At 37.8% G+C, this 22612-nt stretch overlaps 1 protein-coding gene across 2 annotated transcripts in view; it reads left to right on the top strand.

Moving 5' to 3' along the window:
- MICU1 (mitochondrial calcium uptake 1) overlaps positions 1-22612 on the top strand; it is a 219089-nt gene that overhangs the window by 113860 nt on the left and 82617 nt on the right. For both annotated transcript variants that reach the window (XM_027860205.1, XM_027860199.1), the window contains exons 7-8: positions 13771-13853; positions 21455-21652. In XM_027860205.1, coding sequence (XP_027716006.1) covers positions 13771-13853; positions 21455-21652 — 281 coding nt within the window. The remainder of the gene's footprint in view (positions 1-13770; positions 13854-21454; positions 21653-22612) is intronic.

Here is a 22612-nt window from a genome sequence, read left to right as displayed (position 1 = left end):
CCCATGTCTATGAATGCGATTATTCTGTTTTTAACCTACTATTTGGAGCTATGTTAGGCACTCCCAAAAAACAATTGCATTAATTCTTTTGGCCTCCTAGAATACCATAGAATAGATTACTATTTCAGTTTAATGCAGCTTCTGAAAATGCCTAATTTAATGTATAGTAAGCAACTTGTCCTTAAGTGAGTAATTTAGTAAAAAGTAGAACTTGAAAACAATAATGGCCACTTCCATTCAGTTTCAGAAAAATAAGAAAAACTGGAGAAAGTGGATATTTCCCAAAAATGTATGTGATTTACGAGAGGCATCGTGGCATAATGGATAGATAGCTGGACCAAAGCTAGGAAGATCTCAGTTGAAGTCCAGCTTCAGCACACTGTGTGTGACCTTGGAGAAGTCATTTAAGTTCTTAGCACTCTTAACAAATCTCTAAGACTATAGATTCTGGAGAAGAATCTGACCTTGAAAGAGTATTTTGTTATTCAGGAATTCTTTGTACTACTGAAATCCTAGGTCCAATATCTATTCCATATATAATTTAACCTTGTGAATACTTAGAAAGTTTCAACTCTTAAAATGAAATTATTTTGGAAGATTTTTAATAACTCAATTTTTTTTAAAAAAAATCTATTTTTAAAATTTCCATTTAATACCTAAGTTGAAATTTTCAATTAATTTTTCTCTAACTTTTATAGTAATATTAGATTAATCTAAAAAATGGTTCTTCTCTTTTTCATTATTTCCCTGCTTCCTGAATTTACAATGCAGTAATCAAAATACATTTTGGACTTAGCCTCCTAAATTGCCTTTAAGTATATAAATTACATAAATGAACATTTGACTTCATTCTAAAGTTTAGATTCTTTCCATATAGTGTGAACATTGAAAGATGAATGTGGCATAGCAACCTAGAATTGTAACAAGAGGGAGAAGGGAACTATTTGTTTAGATTACTAAATTGGAAATAATCAAACCTCTTCTGGTGAAAAAAGGAAGCTAAGGAGAAAAGCAGTCAATGTAATCCTTTCTTTTATCACCTTTAATTATTTTAGATTTCCCCATTACTTTGTTTTCCCACAAGGGAAATTGTTCTGTTCAATATAGTACTAGATAGCTTAGACCAAAAGTTAGTAAGAAAAATTGTTTAGAGTTTCACCAGATCCTTTTGATTTTTAAAACTACACACCGTTGAGAAAGATAATGTTTCAGAGAGAAAGAATGCCAAAAAATTTTTAAATTTTAATCAGTATTATAAAACTTTTTATTTTGAGGAGAGAATATCATTTTTCTGTTGTTGTAGTGGTTGTTTCTTAAGCGATATGCTTGGACATATACCTTCCATCACTCTTAATTCAGTAGTTCTGTTCCTCTGGGTCTTAGAAAGAAAGTAAAAATTTGAAACTAAAGTACAAGCAAGACAGCTTTGAAGGCTATAGGTTGAGGTCTTTGATATGTTTAAAAATAAAAGTAAACCATACGTAATAGAGATCTGTGGTTTCATGGACAAACCTTTTTCCTGTTCTATTATGTATAGGGAAATGACCATTTCATTTAGTCTTTGTTAAGTTCTTTTTTTAAATCCAGCTCACCACATGTTTTTGTATAGTCTATAAACCTAAGAATGGTTTTTACATTTTAAAGTACATTTTGCCCAAAAATGCACTTAAAGACACAGAAAAATTTAATGCATCTAGGATAAGAAGGGAAATGGTTGAATGGGGAAAAATTTATATCACATTTCTCTGATAAGAGTTTAGTATCCAAGATTATAAATGATTAATAAATATAGATAAAACTTTGGCCATTCCCCAGTAGATAAATGGTCAAAGAATAAGAACAAACAGTTCTCAAAAGAAGAACTGGAAAGTGTTCACAACTTTCTGAAAGAATGCTTCAAATCCCTAATAATAAAAGAAATGCAAATCAAAGCAACCCTGAAACTTCACCTTACACCCTGCAAACTGGCAAAGATGACCATTAAAAAACAACAACAACAGTCAATGTTGGAGAAGTTGTAGAATGACAAGTATACTAATACATTGTTGGTGGAGTTGTAAAATGACACCCATTTTGGAAAGCAATTTGGAATTATGCAAATGCAGTGACTAAGAAGTCCATGCCCTTTGAACGAGAGGCTCCATTTCTAGGCTTACCCTAAGGAAGCCGTAGATTAGAAGAAAGTCCCCAAATACTCCAGAATGTTTATAGAAGCACTTTTTGTGATAGCTAAGAATTGGGAACAAATTAAATGCTCATCAGTTGGGTAATGGCTAACAAATTGTAATACATGAATGTAATAGAATATTACCATGTTGTAAGAAATGATATGAGATGAATACAGAGAAGGCTAGAAAGATCTCCGTGAGCTGATATAGAGTGAAATAAGCAGAGCCAAGAAAACAATATACACAATAACAACAGCAATGGTAGATGGAAAGAGCAACACCCCAAAAAAAATCACAAGTAAATGTGACAAAATTGTAACAAACAAGTGGGACTCAAATAAAGACATGAGAAGATACACAAAGTGTTACACATTGCACATGTTTGGGGACTTTTTCAATGTATTGATCAGTTGTCCTAATTTTTATCTCTCTAAAAAATACCATTTGTCATATGGGATGTCTTGGGGAAGGAGTAGGGAGAGGGATGATGAGAGTAATTATAAAATATCAGTCAAAATGTACTTTGAAATGTATTTTAAAATTTTTAGCTCATGGACCATACAGAAACAGGCAGAAGGCCAGCTTTGGCTTATGGACTGCAGTTTGCCAACCCCTGTTCTATACAGTATTCTACACCCATCACCCCTACCTCTACAAAGAAGTGAGTGGATAGAGGAGAGAGATACCTTCTCAAATATCTTCTTTAGGGCCAAACTTGGTTGTTACAATGTCACGGTATTTAATTTCTATGGTTTTGCTATTGTTCTTTTCATTTTATACTATCAAAGTCTCATGTATTATTTCATGGTTCTACTTACTTTGCTTTTTATTAGTTCATATAGATCTTCCTCTGCTTCTCTGTATTCTTATTCATCAATTCTTGCAGCACAATTATATTTATATACTCCATTTTTTTAGCCATTCCAATAATTAGTTATATCTACTTTGTTTCCATTTCCTTGCTACCACAAAAAGTGGTACATTAACTGTTTTGATCATATTGAATTGCCTAGTGGTAAAAAAGAATACTCTCCTGTTTATTTTATTTCTATATACATAACATATATAGACATTGAAATATACACTCACTATTTTTTACATTACACTGTATGCATTTGGTGTGTGGAACAAGCTGTATGGAAATGGTATGACTATAAAAAAGACTGTCTTGATTTTTACTTTATTTACTGTCAGAGGGGCCTTCCAACCCCCCTAACGATCTTTATTGATTCTCCCACTTGTCACTCTGAGGCTTGGCTTTCAAGTATAAACTTTTGCCAGAGACAAAAACAGAGTGCCACAGGCTTCCTCATACTCAGTGATATTACATGGGCAAGAATTAATAGTAGATATTATTATCAACTCAGACACTTCAGGCCAAGAAAGTCAAAGGCCAGAGCAAATCTTGACTTGGGTTCCTGTGTTGTGGAGGGAAACTGCAATACCTAAATCATTGCATATACCTAGCTGTGCATTTATATTATAGATGAGCCATTCATGATTGTAGAGAGAGAGAGAGAGAGTGTGTGTGTGTGTGTGTGTGTGTGTGTGTGTGTGCGCGTTTGGCAAGGCAGTCAGGGTTAAGTGACTTGCCCAGCCAGAATCACATAACCAATAAGTGTCAAGTGTCTGAGGTCAGATTTGAACTCAGGTCCTCCTGACTCCAGGGCCGGTACTCTATCCACTGCACCACCTAGCTACCCCACTTTTTTGGCAAGGGGGGCGAGGCACTCAGGGTTAAGTAACTTGCTCAGGGTCACACAGCTTGTAAGGATACAAATATTGAAATAGAATGTCATATAGCTCTATAAAAAGGCACACCAATCCCTCCTGACTAGTATTTGTATAACACGTCATAGTTTTTCAACATTTTGCATTGCTTTTATTAGAAGTAGAGATGAATTTTACCTATTGTGTTGATGTTGAAAAATTCTGGAGTCTAATATGACTAATATGAACCTAGCACAGTTCCTTGAACAAATCAGTGTTGAATAGAAAGGAAACCTGCCTAGTGATATTCAGATGTTTTATGTGTCCATTATAATAAGGCATAGGAAATCTTTCATTTGTGTGGCACCATTGTTTCAAGATAGAATCATCATTCAGTTTACAGACATTATGTTTAGGGGCATCAGCATAGAAATGGTAACTATATCCATGGGAGTTGATGAGATCACCAAGTGAAGTAGTGTGGAAGGAGAAGAGCAGAGGACCTAGAAAAGAACCCTGAGGGACCCCTATGATTATAAGATGTGATACAGATGAGGATCCAGCAAAGAAGACCAAAAAGTGGTCAGATAGCTAGGAGGAGAAGCAGGAGAGAGGGGTGACATGAAAGCCTGGAAAGGAGAGAGTGGTCAAAAGTGTAAAAGGCAGAGAGATCAAGGAGAGTGAGGACTGAGAACAAGCCATTGGATTTGGCAACTAAGAGGTCATTGGAGAACAGTTTCAGCGTAATGATGAGGTCAGAAGATGGATTGTATGGGGTTAAAGCCACTTCACCATGTGACATAGATAAAGGAAGAGATAATGGCAAAAGGCATATGAGTACTTTGAGATGTGGAGGAAGGGAAAAGAGGGAGCTCAAGGCAAATTACTTCAATTCTTTCCTTAAAATATAAGGCAAAGTCCTCAACTGAAAGGATGGGAGGAAAGGCAGCTATGACAGATTTGAGGAAGGATGAAAAGATTTAGAAGAGGGACAGCTAGCTAGGTGGCACAGTGAATAGAGCACCGGCCCTGGATTCAGGAGGACCTGAATTCAGATCTGGCCTGAGACAGCATTTACTAGCTGTGTGACCCTGGGCAAGTCACTTAACCCCATTGCCTAGACCAAAAAAACAAACAAACAAAAAAAAAAAAGCAAAGATTTAGAAGAGCTACTGTGGTGAATGAGGTGAATGGGATAGTAAGTTGGTAAGGGAGGTATAGTCAGATTGCCTAGCAGCATTGAGGGCCCAGTTGAGGTTGTGTAACATAAATTTGTAGTGGATGCAGTCAGAATGGTTGCATAATTTTCTTCACCTTCATTCAACACCACATTTGTAGGATTGAGGTAGCAGATGGTGGGAATGATCCAGGGCTAAGGCTTGGCCGGGCATAATAATCAAAATGATTAGAGGGCCATGGATTCAAGAGAGGACAGTGTAGAGTTGAATTGGTTCAACAAGGGCTCAAGAGGGGGAAAAGAGGAGAGAGTGGCTAGTGCAGGGGAGATGTCCAGGGAGAGGATGAGAGGGTGACTAAGGATTGTAGGTCATGGTACAGACAAAAAGGAAGGAAAGGCAGAGGAGTAGGTGAAATATCGATAAATTGTGGTTGAATATGGAGATTTTGGAATTCTTGAACATGCTAGTGGTACATTTGTGGATCATGGTATGATAGAAAATGGGACCATCTTTGTATTTAGCTGAAGTGGGTTGGAGTAGAAGTTCATGGGAAGTAAGGAGGTTGAGGAACTGAGTGGTTAGGATGTTTGAGGGATAGTTAATATGTATGTTGAAATCCCCTACCTAGTATGAAGGCAGGAGCATGAGGGATAGAAAAATTGTGAGCCATATACCAACCTCATGGAAGAAGGAAAGGGAGTGACCTGGGAGTCTGTAGACAACAGCTACCAGAGTTTTGATTGGATGGTAGATTTGAATATCATGAACCTCAAAGGAAGAGAGATTACTGAGTGATGGAGGAAGGGGGAGAACCAGGAAGTTGGGAGTATCCCAACTTCTCTGCTTCAACCAGTGAGCTGAGGAGAATAAATAGAAGTGCAGCCAGTACTGGAAAGGGCGGGAAGAGAGACTATGTCATGAAGAGGGTGCCAGATTTCAGTAAGAGCAGGTTAGATGGAAGGAATGGGAGAGGAAAAGGCTTAGGATGAAGGGAAGTTGTGGCCTATGTGTTGCTGCCAAAGATCAGTCAGCAGCAGAGTCTGAACTAGTGCTCCTTGGTTTAATTATTTTCCATTAAAAATAATTCATAAAACAGCCATCAAGTTTCTGAGATAGCTAGAGTGCTGGCATTGTGAGTATTGAAATTACAACATTATGGAATTACAGAATTTAGAGCCAGAAAGGACCTCAGACACCATCTGGTCCAACCTCCTAATTTGACAGATTAAGAAACTGAGGTCCAGAGAAGTAAAGTGACTTGCCCAAGGCATCACAGATAGGAGAAGTAGCACAGCCAGGATTCAAACTTATGACTAGATTTTACTACAGCCCAGTTTTTGCAGAGATGCTTCCCATCACATATACCCTTTAAAGAAAGTTAGGACAGAAAGTAAGTCTAATTGGCTTACAGGAACATTTTGGGGGTCACATAAGAGACTTGAGGCTGAGCCCCCCAGTAATTGTGAAATGGTATATCTGAAGATATGCCCTGATTCAACAAAAACTGTCTAATAAAGTTTTCTTCTTACATAGTATGTTAATTTTTGCTTTGCATTCTACGAGCTTTTAAAAGGAATGTCTCTATTAGTTATTGGTGTCAGTGACCTCCTTGATTTGATAATGTAATTTGCTAAGAGTAAAACCAAAACATTACAAAACCATTTTGTAATTAGAAAGAATGATATATTCTAGTTAGCAAGTGTCCACCGCTGTCCCATTTACAGTTGTAGTCCCAAGTAACCAGCCCCAATGTAGTCTGGGTTGCCATTATGTAGTGGTATTTTTGTAATTGTCAGTGGAGAACTGGTGAATGAAGGAAAGGGAGCTCCATCACAGGAATGCTCCCTCTGTCCTCTAGTTATAGATTTTTCTTCCCTTGAAAATAGGTTGTATGTGAATACCCAGACAAGTAGGTTTATCTGTCTCCAGGTACACCTTGAGCTTTTGATAACTGTATCTGGCAAATTATTTTTGAGCATTCATTTAAGGAGGGAGAGGAAAATTCCAGGAGTATTGCCTGTCACTGTATTCCCAGACAGCATGTCATTACACTTGAAGCCAGCCTGGTTTTTTTAGAATGCTTTGCTGACAGGCTTAGCAGATGAAGATTGAATAGGTAGGGAGAACTGGCTGTTTATTCCCCAGAGAAGCTTTTGCAGTTTAGGCTAGCAGGGCTTATGTGAGAGTTTGTAACATGACTGCCTTGGCTTTTTTTATGCACTTGTGAGACCAGAGTTTGAGAATTCAGTCCCTAGAGCCATCAGCACATGATGGTTGAATGAAAGGCACTGGGCAGCCTCTCAGAAGGAAATACCATCTGATAATATGGGCAAGGGTATGATCAAAGAATCAGACCGGTGAATCTCATAAGACAGCACAGAGGCTACTCTTGTTGGTGAAATAAATGTGGCACTGCCTATAGAAGGAAAAGTTTTAATTGAGGTGCTTGATGAATAATAAAAAGTTTGGTGGAGCTGAAATTTTAAGCAGAGATATACAGTAGTCTTTCTCTGTTGCTGATGAGAAGGGAATTTTTAAAATAATTATTTTATGAATTTATTTTTAGTTTTTACTGTTCACTTCTGTAAGCTTTTAAGTTTTAAATTTTCTCCCCCTCCCTCCCCACCTCCCTCCCCAAGACGGCGTGCAATATGATATATGCTCTATGTATACTATATTCTTATTAAACACATTTTCACATTAGTCATGTTGTAAAAAAGAATTAGAAACAATAAGAGGAACCACAAGAAAGAAGAAACAAAATAAAACAGAAGAAAAAAAAGAGCAAATAGTATGCTTCAGTCTGCATTAGGACTCCACAGTTCTTGGATATGGATAGCATTTTCCATCATGAGACTTTTGGGGATGTCTTAGATCCTTGCATTGCTGAGAAGAGCTAAGTCTATCAAAGTTAGTTATCACACAGTGTGGCTGTTGCCACATTGTTAGCTCGTCCTACCCATGAGCAACTGATGTTTTTCCAGTTATTTAGATCTGACTTTATTTGTCTGGAAAATGTTTTATAATTGTGTTCATATAGTTCTTGGATTTGTTTCAGCAGGTAGACTTCTAAATATTTTATGATGTCTACAGTAACTTTAAATGAAATTTCTCTTTCTATCTCTTGGTGTTGGGTTTTGTTGGTAATGTATAGAAATACCAATGATTTATGTGGGGTTACTTTATATTCTGCCACTTTGCTAAAGTTATTTATTATTTCAAGTAGTTTTTTTTTACTTGATTCTCTGGGATTCTCTAAGTATATCATCATATCATCTGCAAAGAGTGATGACTTTGTTTCTTCTTTGCCTATTCTAATACTTTTGATTTCTTTTTCTTCTCTTAATGCTAAAGCTAACTTTTCTAATACCATATTGAACAACAGTGGTGATGGCGTTCATCCTTGTTTCACCCTTGATCTTATTGGAAGTGCTTTCTAGCTTATTCACATTACATATAATGCTTGCTGAAGGTTTTAGGTAGATGCCACTTACCTTTTTAAGGAAGACTCCATTTATTCCTATGCTCTCTAGGGTTTTCAATAGAAATGGGTCTTGTAAGTTTTTCTGCATCTGTTGGGATAATCATGTGGTCTCTGTTAGATTTGTTGTTGATATGATCAATTATGCTGATAGTTTTCCTAATATTGAACCAGTCCTGCATTCCTAGTATAAATCCGACCTGACCGTAGTGTACTATTCTCGTGATATATTGTAGTAATCTTTTTACTAATACTTTATTTAAAGTTTTTGAGTCTATATTCATTAGAGAAAACATTATGAAATGCAAAATGGATAATTTTGATTACGTTAAGTTGAAAATTTTTGCACAAACAAAGCCAATGCAACCAAGATTAGAAGGTAATCAGAAAGCTGGGAAACAATTTTTATAGCCAGTGTCTCTGATAAAGGCCTCATTTCTAAAATGTATAGAGGACTGAGTCAAATTTAAGAATTACAAGTCATTCTTCAGTTGATAAATGGTCAAAGGACATGAACAGCAGTTTTTAGAGGAAGAAATTAAAGCTATCTATAGTCATATAAAAAAATGCTCTAAATCACTATTGATTAATGCAACTCAAAACAACTCTGAGGTACCACATCACACCTGTCAGATTGGCTAACATGACAAAACAGGAAAATGATAAATGTTGGAGAAGATGTGGGAAAATTGGAACACTAATGCATTGTTGGTAGAGTTGTGAAATGATCCTACCATTCTGGAGAGCAATTTGGAACTATGCCCAAAGGGCTATAAAAATGTGCGTATCCTTTGACCCAGCAATACCACTTCTAGGACTGTATCCCAAAGAGATTGTACAAATGGGAAAAGGACCCACATGTACAAAAATATTTATAGCAGCTCTTTCTGTGGTGGCAAAGAATTGGAAATTGAGGGGATGCCCATCAATTGGGGAATGGCTGAGTAAGTTGTAGTATATGAAGGTAATGGAACACTATTGTTCCATAAGAAATGATGAGCAGGCATACTTCAGAATGGATTTCACTGATGCTGAGTGAAGTGAGCAGAACCAGGAGAGAACATTGTACACAGCAATAGCCACATTGTGTGATGACTGACTGATAGACTTAGCTCTTCTCAGCAATGCAAGAATCTAATACAACTCCAAAGGTCTCATGATGGAAAATGCTATCTACATCCAAAGAAAGAACTTTGGAGTCCGAATGCAGATTGAAGCATACTATTTGCTTTTTTTTCTTCTGTTTTGTTTTGTTTCTTCTTTCTTGTGGTTCCTCCTATTGTTTCTAATTCTTCTTTACAACATGACTAATATGAAAATATGTTTAATAGGAATGTATATGTAGAACCTGTATCATATTGCACGCCGTCTTGGGGAGGGGGAGAAAATTTAAAACTCATAAGCTTATAGAAATGAGTGTTGAAAACTAAAGATAAATTAATTAATTAAAAAATAAAATAAAAAAAAATAATTTTAGATTTGGAAGGGCCAAAAAGGTGTTGTGACTTGCCCAAGCTAACACAATTAATGATGGGATCAGGACCAGAGCCCAGGTCTCTTGATTCCCAGTGGAGTAGTATTTTCACTGAACCATGTTACCTTCCTTCCTTTTAGTCCCAGATTTATGAAATAGGTTATCTACAACTATTACCATTTTCTCACCCACCCTCCTAAACTCCTGTAATCTGTGGTTCATCCCATCCCTTCTTATTTGCCAAGTCCCATTGCCTTTACTCTACCACCATTGTTCTAGGCAGCTTTTGTCTTTGACAGCCTCACCCTTCTTGAGACTCTGTCTTCCTTCAGCTTCCGTGATTCATGTAATATTGTAATACAACTTAGAATTTAATAACTGAATAGAAGAAGAGGGCCAAACAAAATGGTAAAGGGGTTTGAGGAGGGAGAGAGTAGTTGAGGGTGGGGGCAACAGAGGAAATTTTGCCGGGCTTGGAGAAGGGGTAAAGGAGGATCCCATGTCTATTCCAGATATTGAGAACGGTGTTTGTAAAGCTATGGATTTAATTTAGGCTCCTAAACTATTGTAATAGCCTTTTAGTGGGTCTCCCTACCCCATACCTCTCTGCTCTCCAGTACATCCTCCACACAGGCGCAGAAATGATATCCCTGAAACACAGGGCTGACCTTGTCACTCGGCTGCTCAAGACACTCAGATAGATCCTGTTACCTCAAAGACCATACAGACCCCTCTGGCATTTAAAGCCTTTTACAACCTGAACCCAGCACCCCTTTCTAGCCTTATCACATGTCACTCCCCATCATGCATCCTTCCTTTCAGCTTGACTGGTCTTCTTGCTGTTCTGTACTCAGAGCATATCTTCTCCTACCACCCTACCTTTGCACAATGCAGTAAGTGCTCCCCTCCACCACTTAGAATCACAAACTTACTTGAATGCTCAACTCAAAGGGCATACCCTAAATAAGAACTTTTCTGATCTTCCCACTTGTAGGGCTTCATCTCCTCACAGAATTACTTTGTATTTTCTTTGTATATGTTTCATATCTTCTTGTGTATGTGTATGTTTCCCTTTCAATAGAATATAAGCTTCTTGAGGGAGGGGCTATTTTACTTTTGTCTTGTGCCCTAGTGCCTGGTACATAGTAGGTGTTTAATAAATTTTTTTTATTGATCAACTTTGTAGGAGAGGGCTAGACAGGACTGAGGGGAGAGGAACAGTTTAATTAGCCTTATAAATCATAGTGGGGGGGGCATGGCAGTGGGGTTAAGTGACTTGCCCAAGGTCACACAGCTAATAAGTGTCTGAGGCTGGATTTGAACTTGGGTCCTCCTGACTCCAGGTCCACTGCTCTATCCACTGTGTCACCTAGTTGCCCCACAAATCGTCTTAACAATGTTAGGTTTGTTGTTTTGTTTTTTAATGTTCTACCTCTTAAAACCTAGGGCAAATTTCACTTTTTCCTTCAATCCTTCCTTCCTTGACCACCCCAACACAAAATAATTTCTCTTTTCTAAATTGCAGTGGCAGACACTACCTATATAGTTTGTTTAGCAATTCAGTTCCACATTTATTAAGCACCCACCATGCATAAGACCCTGGTCTAGCCCCTAGAGACAAAAAGATGAAAAACGACACAGTCCTTATCTTTAAGAAGTGTACAGGTTACTGTGCACAAATGCGGGAGGCTGTGATCCCTCCATGTAGCCTGTAGACTCTTACACATCAGCAAATACATTCTGTAAATATTTGTTGATTTGATCCACCTGCTGTTTTCAGATGGCAGGATATTCTAACAAAAATGTGCTTCCATTATAGTAAATTATTCCATATACAAACAGTGAACTCATTTATATTACTGACCATTTTAAATGATTGATAGATCAAAAAACACCTATGAATCTTATTTCTTTCAAGATGTAATTCAAATACCACCTTCTATACAAACTCTTTCCTGATCCCCCAAAGTGCTTGTGTCCTTCCTCTTTAGTTATCTTCCATTTAACTGCCTCATATTTATTTTGTATAAACTATAGGTACACATTGTCTTCAGAATAGAATGTATAGAGCTTTACACTCCTTAGGAGGAAGGACTGGCTTCTTTTTGTCTTTGTATCACCAAGGCATAGAACACAGTAGGCAATTAATAAAGACCTGTTGGTTGATTGATTATTTCCCCATTGCGTCCCTGAGGAGTTGCTGTCTAATGATCCAGGGGAGGGGAAGAAGATAGGTAGGGCATACCAACAGCTAGCAAGCTATGTGGAAATGGAATCTGTGCCGAGGAAATACTGTCCTTGTGGAATCTTTAAGATTCACAAGATAAGCAGGAGAGTTTGCCTATGTTCAGTAGTGGCAGGACCTCCCGTGCCCCTCAACACAGACACACACACAGACACACACAGACACACACAGACACACACACATCCCTGCACTACAGGTCAGATGTTTGACTATTTTGTTTACAAATAAAATCTGTAGGATTCTTTAGAAATTGTCAGAAAACTGAAATTTTAACTGGAAGCGTATTTCTCTAAGAGTCTTGTACTTTAATTTTATGAAACTTAAGCTGCATCATGGTTCAAAAGACATCATAAACGTTTCAGAAGAACGAAGGAAATGGTGATTATCAGAAATGTCAGGCAGCAAAGAAGTCTAGTATTCAGGAAATCTATCACATGAAAAATAGAACAAATTCTTATTTTGGTGGTGTAGAAGGGATCAGGTGTAAGAAAGCTGACTATCTTTTGTTGTCTTTGGAGGTTAGATATGATGAGGGCAGGTACTAAAAGGGGGAGCATTAGGGAAACTCTGCAAGATTTAAGTGTTCACTAAGTGGAGATAAAATGCATTGGGTTGTCAGCTATTACATGTTTCATTTTAATTTCTAAACTTTAGCTTAATTTTTACTCTGAAACTTCCTTAGCCAGCATAATAAAGATCGAGATCCTTCAGACAGAGATTTATTCACGCAGTCATGTTAATGTTACTTAAGTTAGTCTAAGGTGATAACTTAGCAACATGCCAAATAAGACCTCAGATTGTATAGAATAAACCTTAGATGAACAGAGTACAAAATGACTGTGTTCTCTGTTCTTGTGTAAAATTGAGACTTGGATTTTCAGCATTTTTCTTTCTGATGATATGCCCCAGCTATTACTAAATCTCTTGTCCAGCTCAATACAATCTTTAGGAAATCAAGAAATAGCATAAGTATCATGAAACTAAAAGGATCTCAATGAATAATAATTCATACTTACATATGCGATTTATAATTTACAAAGGATTCCTCCAGGCAACCTAGTCAGATAGCACAAGAATTATCATACCCATCCCCATTTTATGGATGAGAAAACCAAGGCCCAGAGAAGCAGAGTGATTTGCCCATAGTCAGTACAGCAAGTATCCAGGCCTGGATTTGAGCTCCCGGGTCTCCTGACATCAAGATCATTACTTTTTCTACTGTGCTACCACATTGCCTAAAATTGTATTGGTGGCTGAAGGTATTAGGAAAGAAAATAATGAGAGACCAGGCTTTCCAAGTGATATCTTTGCTTAGCCAAAGTAAAAATTCAGTTCAGGCTGTTAAATGAACTACTAGTGAAACGCAACTCAGTTGATATAAGATAATAGTAGTGCTTTGGAACCTTGATAAATATCCATTCAGTTTCTTAAGTTTGTTCCTGTTACTTAATTTTTTGAAGTAAGTCAATTGATTAATTAGTCAATGCCTTCTAATTGTATTTCTTTGCCTACAGCTCCTCAAAGAAATTTTGAAATTGCCTTCAAGATGTTTGATTTAAATGGAGATGGAGAAGTAGACATGGAGGAGTTTGAACAGGCAAGTCTTTCTGAAGAACCTCGTGGCTTAAGTGGTTATCAGTCACTGAGCACCTTCATCAGTCAGTCAGTTCATAAGCATTTGTTAAGTACCTGCTTATGGCAGGCACTTGTGCTAGGCAGTGGGGACATGGTTGCAAAAAACACAACACTCTTTACTCTCCAAGGGCTTTCTTTCCAAAGGCGCACATCTACAGTTAGGTGCAGAACATATACATAACGTCTATAAATAGGCACAGAATAAATACAAGGTAGTTAAGGAGGGAGGGCACTCGGCCCTAGGGAGGATTGGGAAGGGATTATGTAGTAAGTGGTTCTTGAACTGCATCTTAAAAGAAGAGATGAATTCAGTGAAGCTGGGGTGAGCATGGGGGTACATTCCAGGCACGGCGGCTGGCCATTGCAGAGGCATAGGGATGGAAGATGAAGTGCTATGTGTGAGGGACAGAGACGAAGTCAGCTCGGTTGGACCACAGGGTGAAGGAAGGAGAATAGCATGTAATAAAACTGGAAAGATAGGTTGGAGCCATGTTGTTTAGCTTTAAAAGCTAAGCAGAGAGGTTTATATTTTATTCTGGAGCTATTTGGAGTAGATTGAATAGGGAGTCATGGCTACCTCTACACTAAAGGAAGATCATTTTGACACCATGTGGAAAGAAGATGGACTGAAGTGGAGAGAAACATGAGGCAGGAAGACCCCTTAGGAGGATGCTTTAATAGTTGAGGTCAGAGATAGAGAGGGCCTGGACTAAGGAAATGTCTGTGGGATTAGAGAAGAGGCTGGGATGTAAGAGACGATGTGGAAAGAGAAACAGTGAGATTTGGCAAGTGATTGGGGTGATAGAGAGGCAAGTGAGGGATAACACAAAGGTTATAAACCCAGGAGACTGGAAGAATGGTGGTGCCTTCATTAGAAGCAGGGAAATTTGGAAGAAGGGTCGTTTTGCGGAAAAAGATACGGAGCTCTGTCTTAGACAAATTGAGTTTGAGATGTCTCCAGGATATCCAGTTTGAATTGTTAAATAGACAGTTGGTGATGGATTGAATCTCATTCTGGCTCCCCTCGGATGTGTTTTGACCATGTCCCACATATGGGAACAGTCCTAGTTCTTAAGGTGCCAACTATATGTAGTCACATTTAATTTCTCCTGTTTTTCTTGATTTTTTTCACTCTGCTATGGGAGGCATTGAGGTGAGCATATTGCTGCTGACAAGTGTGAGGCTAGGCCCATATTTCTAGCATTTCCCCTCCATTCTCACCCCTCCCTCTCTTACACCCAGGCTCACACAAAGAAGTTCACATTCACTGTCGTCTTCATTTCTTAGTAATTCTTCCTTCTCTTCTCTTGTGCGAACCCCTCTGCTTCAAAGCTGTAAAATTAAATTATTTTCTTAAAGGATTTCTGTAGGCAAAGGGAAACCTGACACTTTTATTTTAGCTGTTGTGGGTTCCTGCCTGTGGCAGATTTATATATGATGCTTCCTCAGAAATCCAGTAGAAATGATTCTATTTTCACAGTTTGGTCCTGGAGCCCTAGGAACACTGCTGCTGTAACCTTCAGCAGTCAGGAGCAATTTCACATGGCCTTGGCAGCTGGGGCAGCTTTCCAGAGGCTCTTGTCTCTGCCCAGAGAGATTTCAAAGCAGGGGGAAAAGTAGGAGCAGCATTATGCAGAAGGAAGTGTTTTTATATTCCCAAAAATATTTTGGGGTAAAGGAGATAGGTTATGGAAGTAGTTAAAGTAGAAAAGATACATAGCATAGAGACAAGGATTTCAAACCATCCAGACAGGTTTTCTGAGATCTATAGGTCTGTAGGCCTTAGCAATTCTCTACCTTCACTTTGCCTTCAGTTCAATTCTACAAACATTTAGTCAGTCCATCAACTTAGACCCATTCATTCAATTAAAAATCTCCAAAAGAAAGAAAGATAAATTTGTTGAAAAAACAGCCTGACTTCCCCAGTGCAGATGTACTCCTCATTGCCTTCTTAACTGACTGGGTTAGTTTTTCTTGTTCAGCTAATTCACGTGGTGGAGGGGGGACCTGTATCAAAGACTAGAACCATAAGGGGAAAGCACTTAATTGCCAAATGATAAGAATCCTCTAGAGTTATAACACTGATTAAAGAGGAGGTCAATGTGCTTTCACTGAAAGATAAAGTAATTAGCACTTTGAATGTCAGGGCAGTAGGAGACAAAAGAACTGAATTCTGAGTCAACAGCAGGCTCAGAGGGGTTATTAAATATTTGTCTCTGACAATCCTAATTGGAAACAATATGACACAGATTTTAGACTGTTTTACCTTTTAGAGTATGATGTTTTGTTCTTCTAAATTATTTCCCAAGTTGCAAGTAATGCCTTCCACAAAATAATTACAGAAATGTAAGATGTGCTTTTGAAGCCAGCAGTACTTTGTGCATTATTATTGATCATTCATCAAAATAATTGACTATTGTACCAAACACATATACCACTCAGTGAAGAAAAATATTGGTTCGTGGAAGACAGCACATTGTTCCTTCATTCACCATTTGTTAAACATTTATTAAGCATTGGTGACATGCAGTGGACTTCTGAAAGAGATCCAAAGATAAATATGATATTGTCCCTGCTTTCCAAAAGTTTGATCACTAGTGGGGGCAATAGGGTATGTGCACAGATGGAGATACACTTTAGTACTTCCAAAAATCTGTTGTTTCATTGGTATTGATATTTCCTAAGTACTGTGGCCAAAAGACTTCTCACCTTATGGACTAAGCTTGTCATGGCTGAACTTCTCAGAATTTACCATGGTTGTTGGTCAGCAGTCCATTGGTGGGCCTGTATGCAAAGCCTTTCCAACTTAGTAGGACTTTCCAGAGCTTATGTTCTACTGACTTAGCTTTTGAGTCTTCTCCATGCTGGGTAGGTGCCAAGGAGTCCAGTGAAGGTCATCTGTAACTAGAGAAATCTGGAAAGGCCTGATGGTGGAGCATAAAGAGAAAGGAGACAAGGAAGAGCCACTTTCTGGCACTTTAATGTTGACAGAGTTGTTAAGATCCCTCATCTCATTTCATCCTTTAAGCACAGGGAGGGTGTAAACAGGCAGAGGTGGATAAGGGCAGCTATGAGGTTAGGGAATGTGAAATGTGTTAAGTGATGGCAGTTTGTCCAACTGCAGGAGGGGGAAATAGTGTAAGAGAAAGTTAAGTTGGAGTCAGATAGTGAAAGTGGGCCTTGTGTCCTAGACTAAGGAGATTGGACTAGACTTGTTAAGTAGTGGGTAGCCATTGAGGGTGATATGACTCAGTGTGGGAGAGAGGATCACATCATGGAGGTAAATAAGCCCATTATGGGAAGAATCAGTTGGGGGGGAGAGGCTGGGTCCAAAGGGGCCCATCAGGAGCCTAGTGTGATGGTCAAGGCAAGAGGAGCCATGCGTGGCTGGACCCAGTGTAATGCAGTGGTTTGGTGAAGAGACGTAGAATAGGACCCTCAGCTATACTGAATTCTCCTGGTGGAATTGGGTAATGCCATGAGAATTTGTGGTAGGCCTTGAAATAGCAGAGAGAGAAGGCAGCCGAAGAGAAGCTTCAGAAATCAGTGCCACCCTCTCAGTGGCTTGTGGGCCATAGTAGCCTTACCTTAGCCTTACTGGATTTTTTGGATTTAGGACTCATATACTATCTCTTCAGCTTTTTGTTGATGTGTTGAAACCCTAGTGAAGTCCTTTCACTATAAAAGGGAATACTGACTTCAGAGAAATACCTTTTTAATACCATGTTGAACAAAATGTAACTCTAAATAAGACTATCTTTTACGACAAGGAGGTACGGAATAACAAGTGTAAAAGCTCATAGAAAAGAAAAAACAGTGAATAAATATATAAAGTGCTTTGTGTTTGAAGGCCTCTTATATGGGGCTATTATTTCCCTTTGTTACTTTGTACCCAAAGAATATATATTCATATAGACTAATTAGATTTGAAAGTGCAATTGGATTTCAAACATTAACCTCCTTTCATAAGGTATTATGGTTGGGGGGAGGGGGAAATGGCAGAATTATTGGCAAGGAATTATAGTGTAAAAAAACCATTATAAATGAAGAATTTGGGTTTAGATTTTTAAGAATTTCAGTCATCTTGACTTTTTTGTTTCATTTCCCAGTTAAATAAAATGTTTTCTTTGCTGATGTTGTATTATTTTTCCTACACATATGAAGAAATCTAAAAGGACTCATCAGTATGAGTGAGGAAAATCATACATTTGTCATTAGGCACCTGCAAAATTAATGTGGTATAAAGCAAAGTAACAGCTAGTATTAATCTTTTATCCTGTTTTTCCTAAATCTCTTTGATCACGTGGAGAGAACCAAAAGGTATTAATCATCTACTTGATGATTTACTGACTGGAATAAATGTGATTTTTGTCAGTGATAGCCATTTTCCCAACTCAGTTTTTAAGCTGATCACAAAACAATAAATTTGCTAAACGTTAGTTCATAGGAAGATGTGAAAATAAAGGAAACCTCCTGTCAGATTTTAATTGATAAGACATCCAGGGTCATATCAAACTGAAAATTACCAGTTGTGTAAAGGAGAAAAAGAAACTGAATTTTGCTCCAAGGACGCTCTCTTCTGTCCTTGGGAATACTTAACCTTTAAGAAATGCAAGCATTTTAAACTGAGAGTAGATGAGAAAGAACCAAGTGATCCAATTCTAAATTTTATCTTTTTTTATGAAAACAATTAAAATGATGAAACTGGTATTCCCCAAGGTCGAAAATTATTATTACCTTATTAGTAATTGTATTAACATATGTATATAGTGCTTTTTTGGGCAGCTAGGTGACCCAGTGAATAGAACGCCAGGACTAGAGTCAGGAAGATCTGAGTTCAAATCCAGCCTCAGACACTTACCATCTGTGTTACCCTGGGCAAGTCATTATATCATTTGGCCCTAACAGTAGTCCTTTGAAATAGGTAGTACAGATATTATTATCCCCATTTTATAGGTGAGGAAATTGAAGTACAGCAGGGTTGAGCATTTTGTACCAGTAGTAAGTTTCGGATTCAGGATTTTAACCTAGGTGCTGTGATCCAAGTCCAATATTCTTTCTGCCATATCACAGTTGTTGAAAGATAAAGATGTTGCAAAAAGGTTTCACAATTCTGAGTCCATACTCTAAGGAAATAAAGTCACAAATAAGCTAATATGAAGTTCTTTACAACCATAAATAATTTTCTTCTATAGGGTAAAGGTCACGTTCTTTAAAGGTTACAAAGACCAAATAATTACCAAGTAATAGTTTTTATGGATAGATTTTAATCCTAGACTGTCTTCCCCCGCTACCAATATCTCTTAGGCCATCCCCTTTGTCATCATTTATAAGCTTAGGGAATGGCAGGTAATTTTAGCAGCCTAAACTAAGCAATATGATCCAAATCTGTCATTTTAAAAAATATCATTTCCTTCATCCAAATACAATTTTTTAAATTATTTAAGCCACTGGTATGCATAATTGAGGGGTGATTATATTTGTTAAAAAAAAAATAGGTTTTAATTAAAGTCCTGCAGTATGGCTGCAATACAGTTTAGCCTTATTTAGCATAGTGTGGTAGAAGAAGCACCAGCTTTGGAGATAGAGCTCTGGATTCAGGTCTTCATTCTGCCATTTACTGTTCATGTGACCTTGGGGAAATCACTTGTCTTTCTGAACCTCAGTTCCTTCTTCTGAAAAATGAGGACCATAGGATTTAGAGTTGGAAGGGATCTTAAAGATTTGATTCTCTAATCCAACCTACTGATTTTACAAATAAAAGTACTTAGGCTATCTAACTCACAGAGATTTTGTGAGAATCTAATAACATACACACACACACACATATATATATATGGATATATACATATGTGGATATATACATATATATGTAATATAACATAACATATGTAACACATATATAATATATATGCATATATATAAAATTTTGTAAACCGTGAAGTGCTATGTGAATGTGTCATAAGTAACTTTGATCCCTTTTGCCTGTTTTTCCCCCCAAAAAATCTGATGAATTGTTAATTTAGTGTAATTCAATTCAGCAGGCATTTACTTAACGTTTTCTTTATGCTAGTTGCCAAAGATACAAAAACAAAATAGTGCTTGTTCTCAAGGAGCTAACATTCTACTGAGGGGACAGAACATAAGATAACATGAAAAGGAAGAGAAGACTACCAACTAGGAGGACCGTAATGACTTCACGTAGGAGGTGACGGATGAGCTGAGTCTTCAGTGAACCCAAGGATTCCGAGCAGCAGAGGGGAGGAGGGCGTGCGTTGCAGGCAGGGGGCTGACCTATGTGAAGGCATGGAGTTGGAAGAACAGCTGGTAGACCAATTTGGATGGAATGCATTGTGCATAAAAGGAAGTAATGTAAAATAAATATGGAAAGATTGAGTTGTAACCAGATTGTGAAGGGCTTTAAATGCTGAGAATTTAAATCAAATGAAATAATATTTATAATAAGCACTTAGTACAGTGCCTGGCACATTGTAGGTGCTTAAAAAATACTTGTTCTTTTCCCTCCTCCCTCAGCTAAGAAGTTTTTTATCTCAGAGGAAAATAGGAACCGCTGGAAAACTTAGGAGAGACATTTGTCTCCTGTCTTCCATTTCTGTTGGTCTAAATCCAAGTTTTGTATTGAGACCTTTGTAGTATTAATTGTGGTCTTCCCACCACTAGAAACCTTTTATTACCCAGGTCAGTTAAGGGACTCCCATCATTATGAGTAGAAGGTTATTTTGAGTCTGTATAAAATATTGGTTACAGTTTAAAAAAACAAAAACCTCCTCCACAAATACATGGTTTCTACCTCTGAAGTTAAGTTAAAACAAAACATATCTTCCTCCTTTTTTAATGTCATTAAAAAATCTTAAATATTGAAGTAGTATTTTACTGATTGGCATTGTAAAAACTTTCACCCAGGACAATGGCTGAAGTTCATGATCATTTTGGTATTTTGCAATGCTAATTATCTGAATGACTATTTTCCTATCTGGTAGTCTGATGGAAGAATTACGGTTTGAAGGAAACATTTTCCATCTAGGAAGCAAATAGTACCATGTTTAAAGCAATCCCAGGCTTTCCTCCTTAAGAATAAAAAATTAAAAACCACCTTAATTACTTGCTTAGGTTAAAGATTAACTATTCCAAGTAGCTGTGTCCTCACTCCAAGTGCTTGACTTAGAATCTCCCCTTCATGATTGAATTGGTTCCCTTTTCTCCTAGGAGAATTCTAAAGCACGAGCTTCATTTATCACTCCTAACAAATGTCCTAGTCTCCTGAAGATTTAAAGCATTTGGCTATAGCTGTTCTTTCCTCTATCAAAACTGTACAAGCCATGAATCCAACCAAGAGTGAAAGGTTTATTGACATTTCTGAGATTCTTGAGATAAGACATTCCTTTGAGGACAATGGTTTCTCCTCTCGTTGTACATTGCTCGCCAAGAAACGTTAGGAACTTTAAAAAGAATACTCTTTTCTGAAGAGAACCTCTCTTAAGATCATCCCAATTATTTTCATTCTCATAAGAATTTTTTGTTTCCCTTTCTGAACTCTCTTAGGTTCAGAGTATCATTCGCTCCCAAACCAGCATGGGCATGCGTCACAGAGATCGTTCTACCACTGGTAACACTCTCAAGCCTGGCTTGTGTTCAGCTCTCACAACCTACTTTTTTGGAGCTGATCTCAAAGGGAAGCTGACCATCAAGAACTTCCTAGAATTTCAGCGTAAACTTCAGCATGATGTCCTGAGGTTAGAGGTTAGTAACTGTTAGCTTTGGGGAAATTGTGACAATATCCTTTAGATGTATACTAGGGCCTGCTGACCACAAAGCTTTTGGGTGAAAGGGCACGTGTACTCAAATATGCCATCTCTAAGAACTAATTGGTTTGAAATTCATTAGTAACAAATCACCTAGCAATAGGTAGAAAATACCATGTTCCAGAAAATGATCTGAAATGTGATTTTAAGAGTAAAGGGACAGGGAAAGGCTAAGGAATGAAAATTTTAGCTATTTTTACTAAATTATCAGATCGATAGGCAAAACAGATTTAATCTGAAGGAGGTATTTGAAATGTCCTTGGTATACATTTCTTGTGTGAAAACGGTGAAGGGGGCGAGTGAGGGGGAGGTACGAAGAGAATACATGAATTCTTTTGTATGTCAAGTCTACTTACGGCATAAAACAGAAGGGCACACAAAGGCAAAAAAACCTACTGAGGACCAAGTGTCTTGGAGAGCTTTTTTATGACTACTTTGAATCCCAAGAAATTGCTCAGAGGAAGAGAAGATACCTTGACATTTCCCTTTCTGCTTAGATTTCTTGATGGCATGTTTAGCCACTGATCATCATTGAAGTGTAGGGTGATGAGCCCCCCATGGAACAGGGGCATCTGTGTCCCTAGTTCCTCTAGGATTATTTGATTCATTTCCTTAAGCGTTGGGGAGTCATAACACCTCACCATGTGGTACTTTGGTGCTGAAGAAAACTGAACAAAAAAAAAACAGTCCTGGTAGTGGAGTAGAAGTGTGGGTAATTGGTAGAACGTGACCTGCCCCCCACCCCTCCCATGCCCAGCACACAGTCTGGCACATAAGAGGTACTTAACAAATGCTTGTTGGTTGATTGATTGATTAACAATGCAAAAAATAATTACGATTTACTTGGGGATATGTTTTTATGCCTGATCATGAAATGTGAATATGCTTTGATGTTCAT

Source organism: Vombatus ursinus, unplaced genomic scaffold (genome assembly GCF_900497805.2).
Source record: "Vombatus ursinus unplaced genomic scaffold, bare-nosed wombat genome assembly UNPS02000749.1, whole genome shotgun sequence".
NCBI lineage: Eukaryota > Metazoa > Chordata > Mammalia > Diprotodontia > Vombatidae > Vombatus > Vombatus ursinus.
This window is presented reverse-complemented; position numbering and strand designations above follow the sequence as displayed.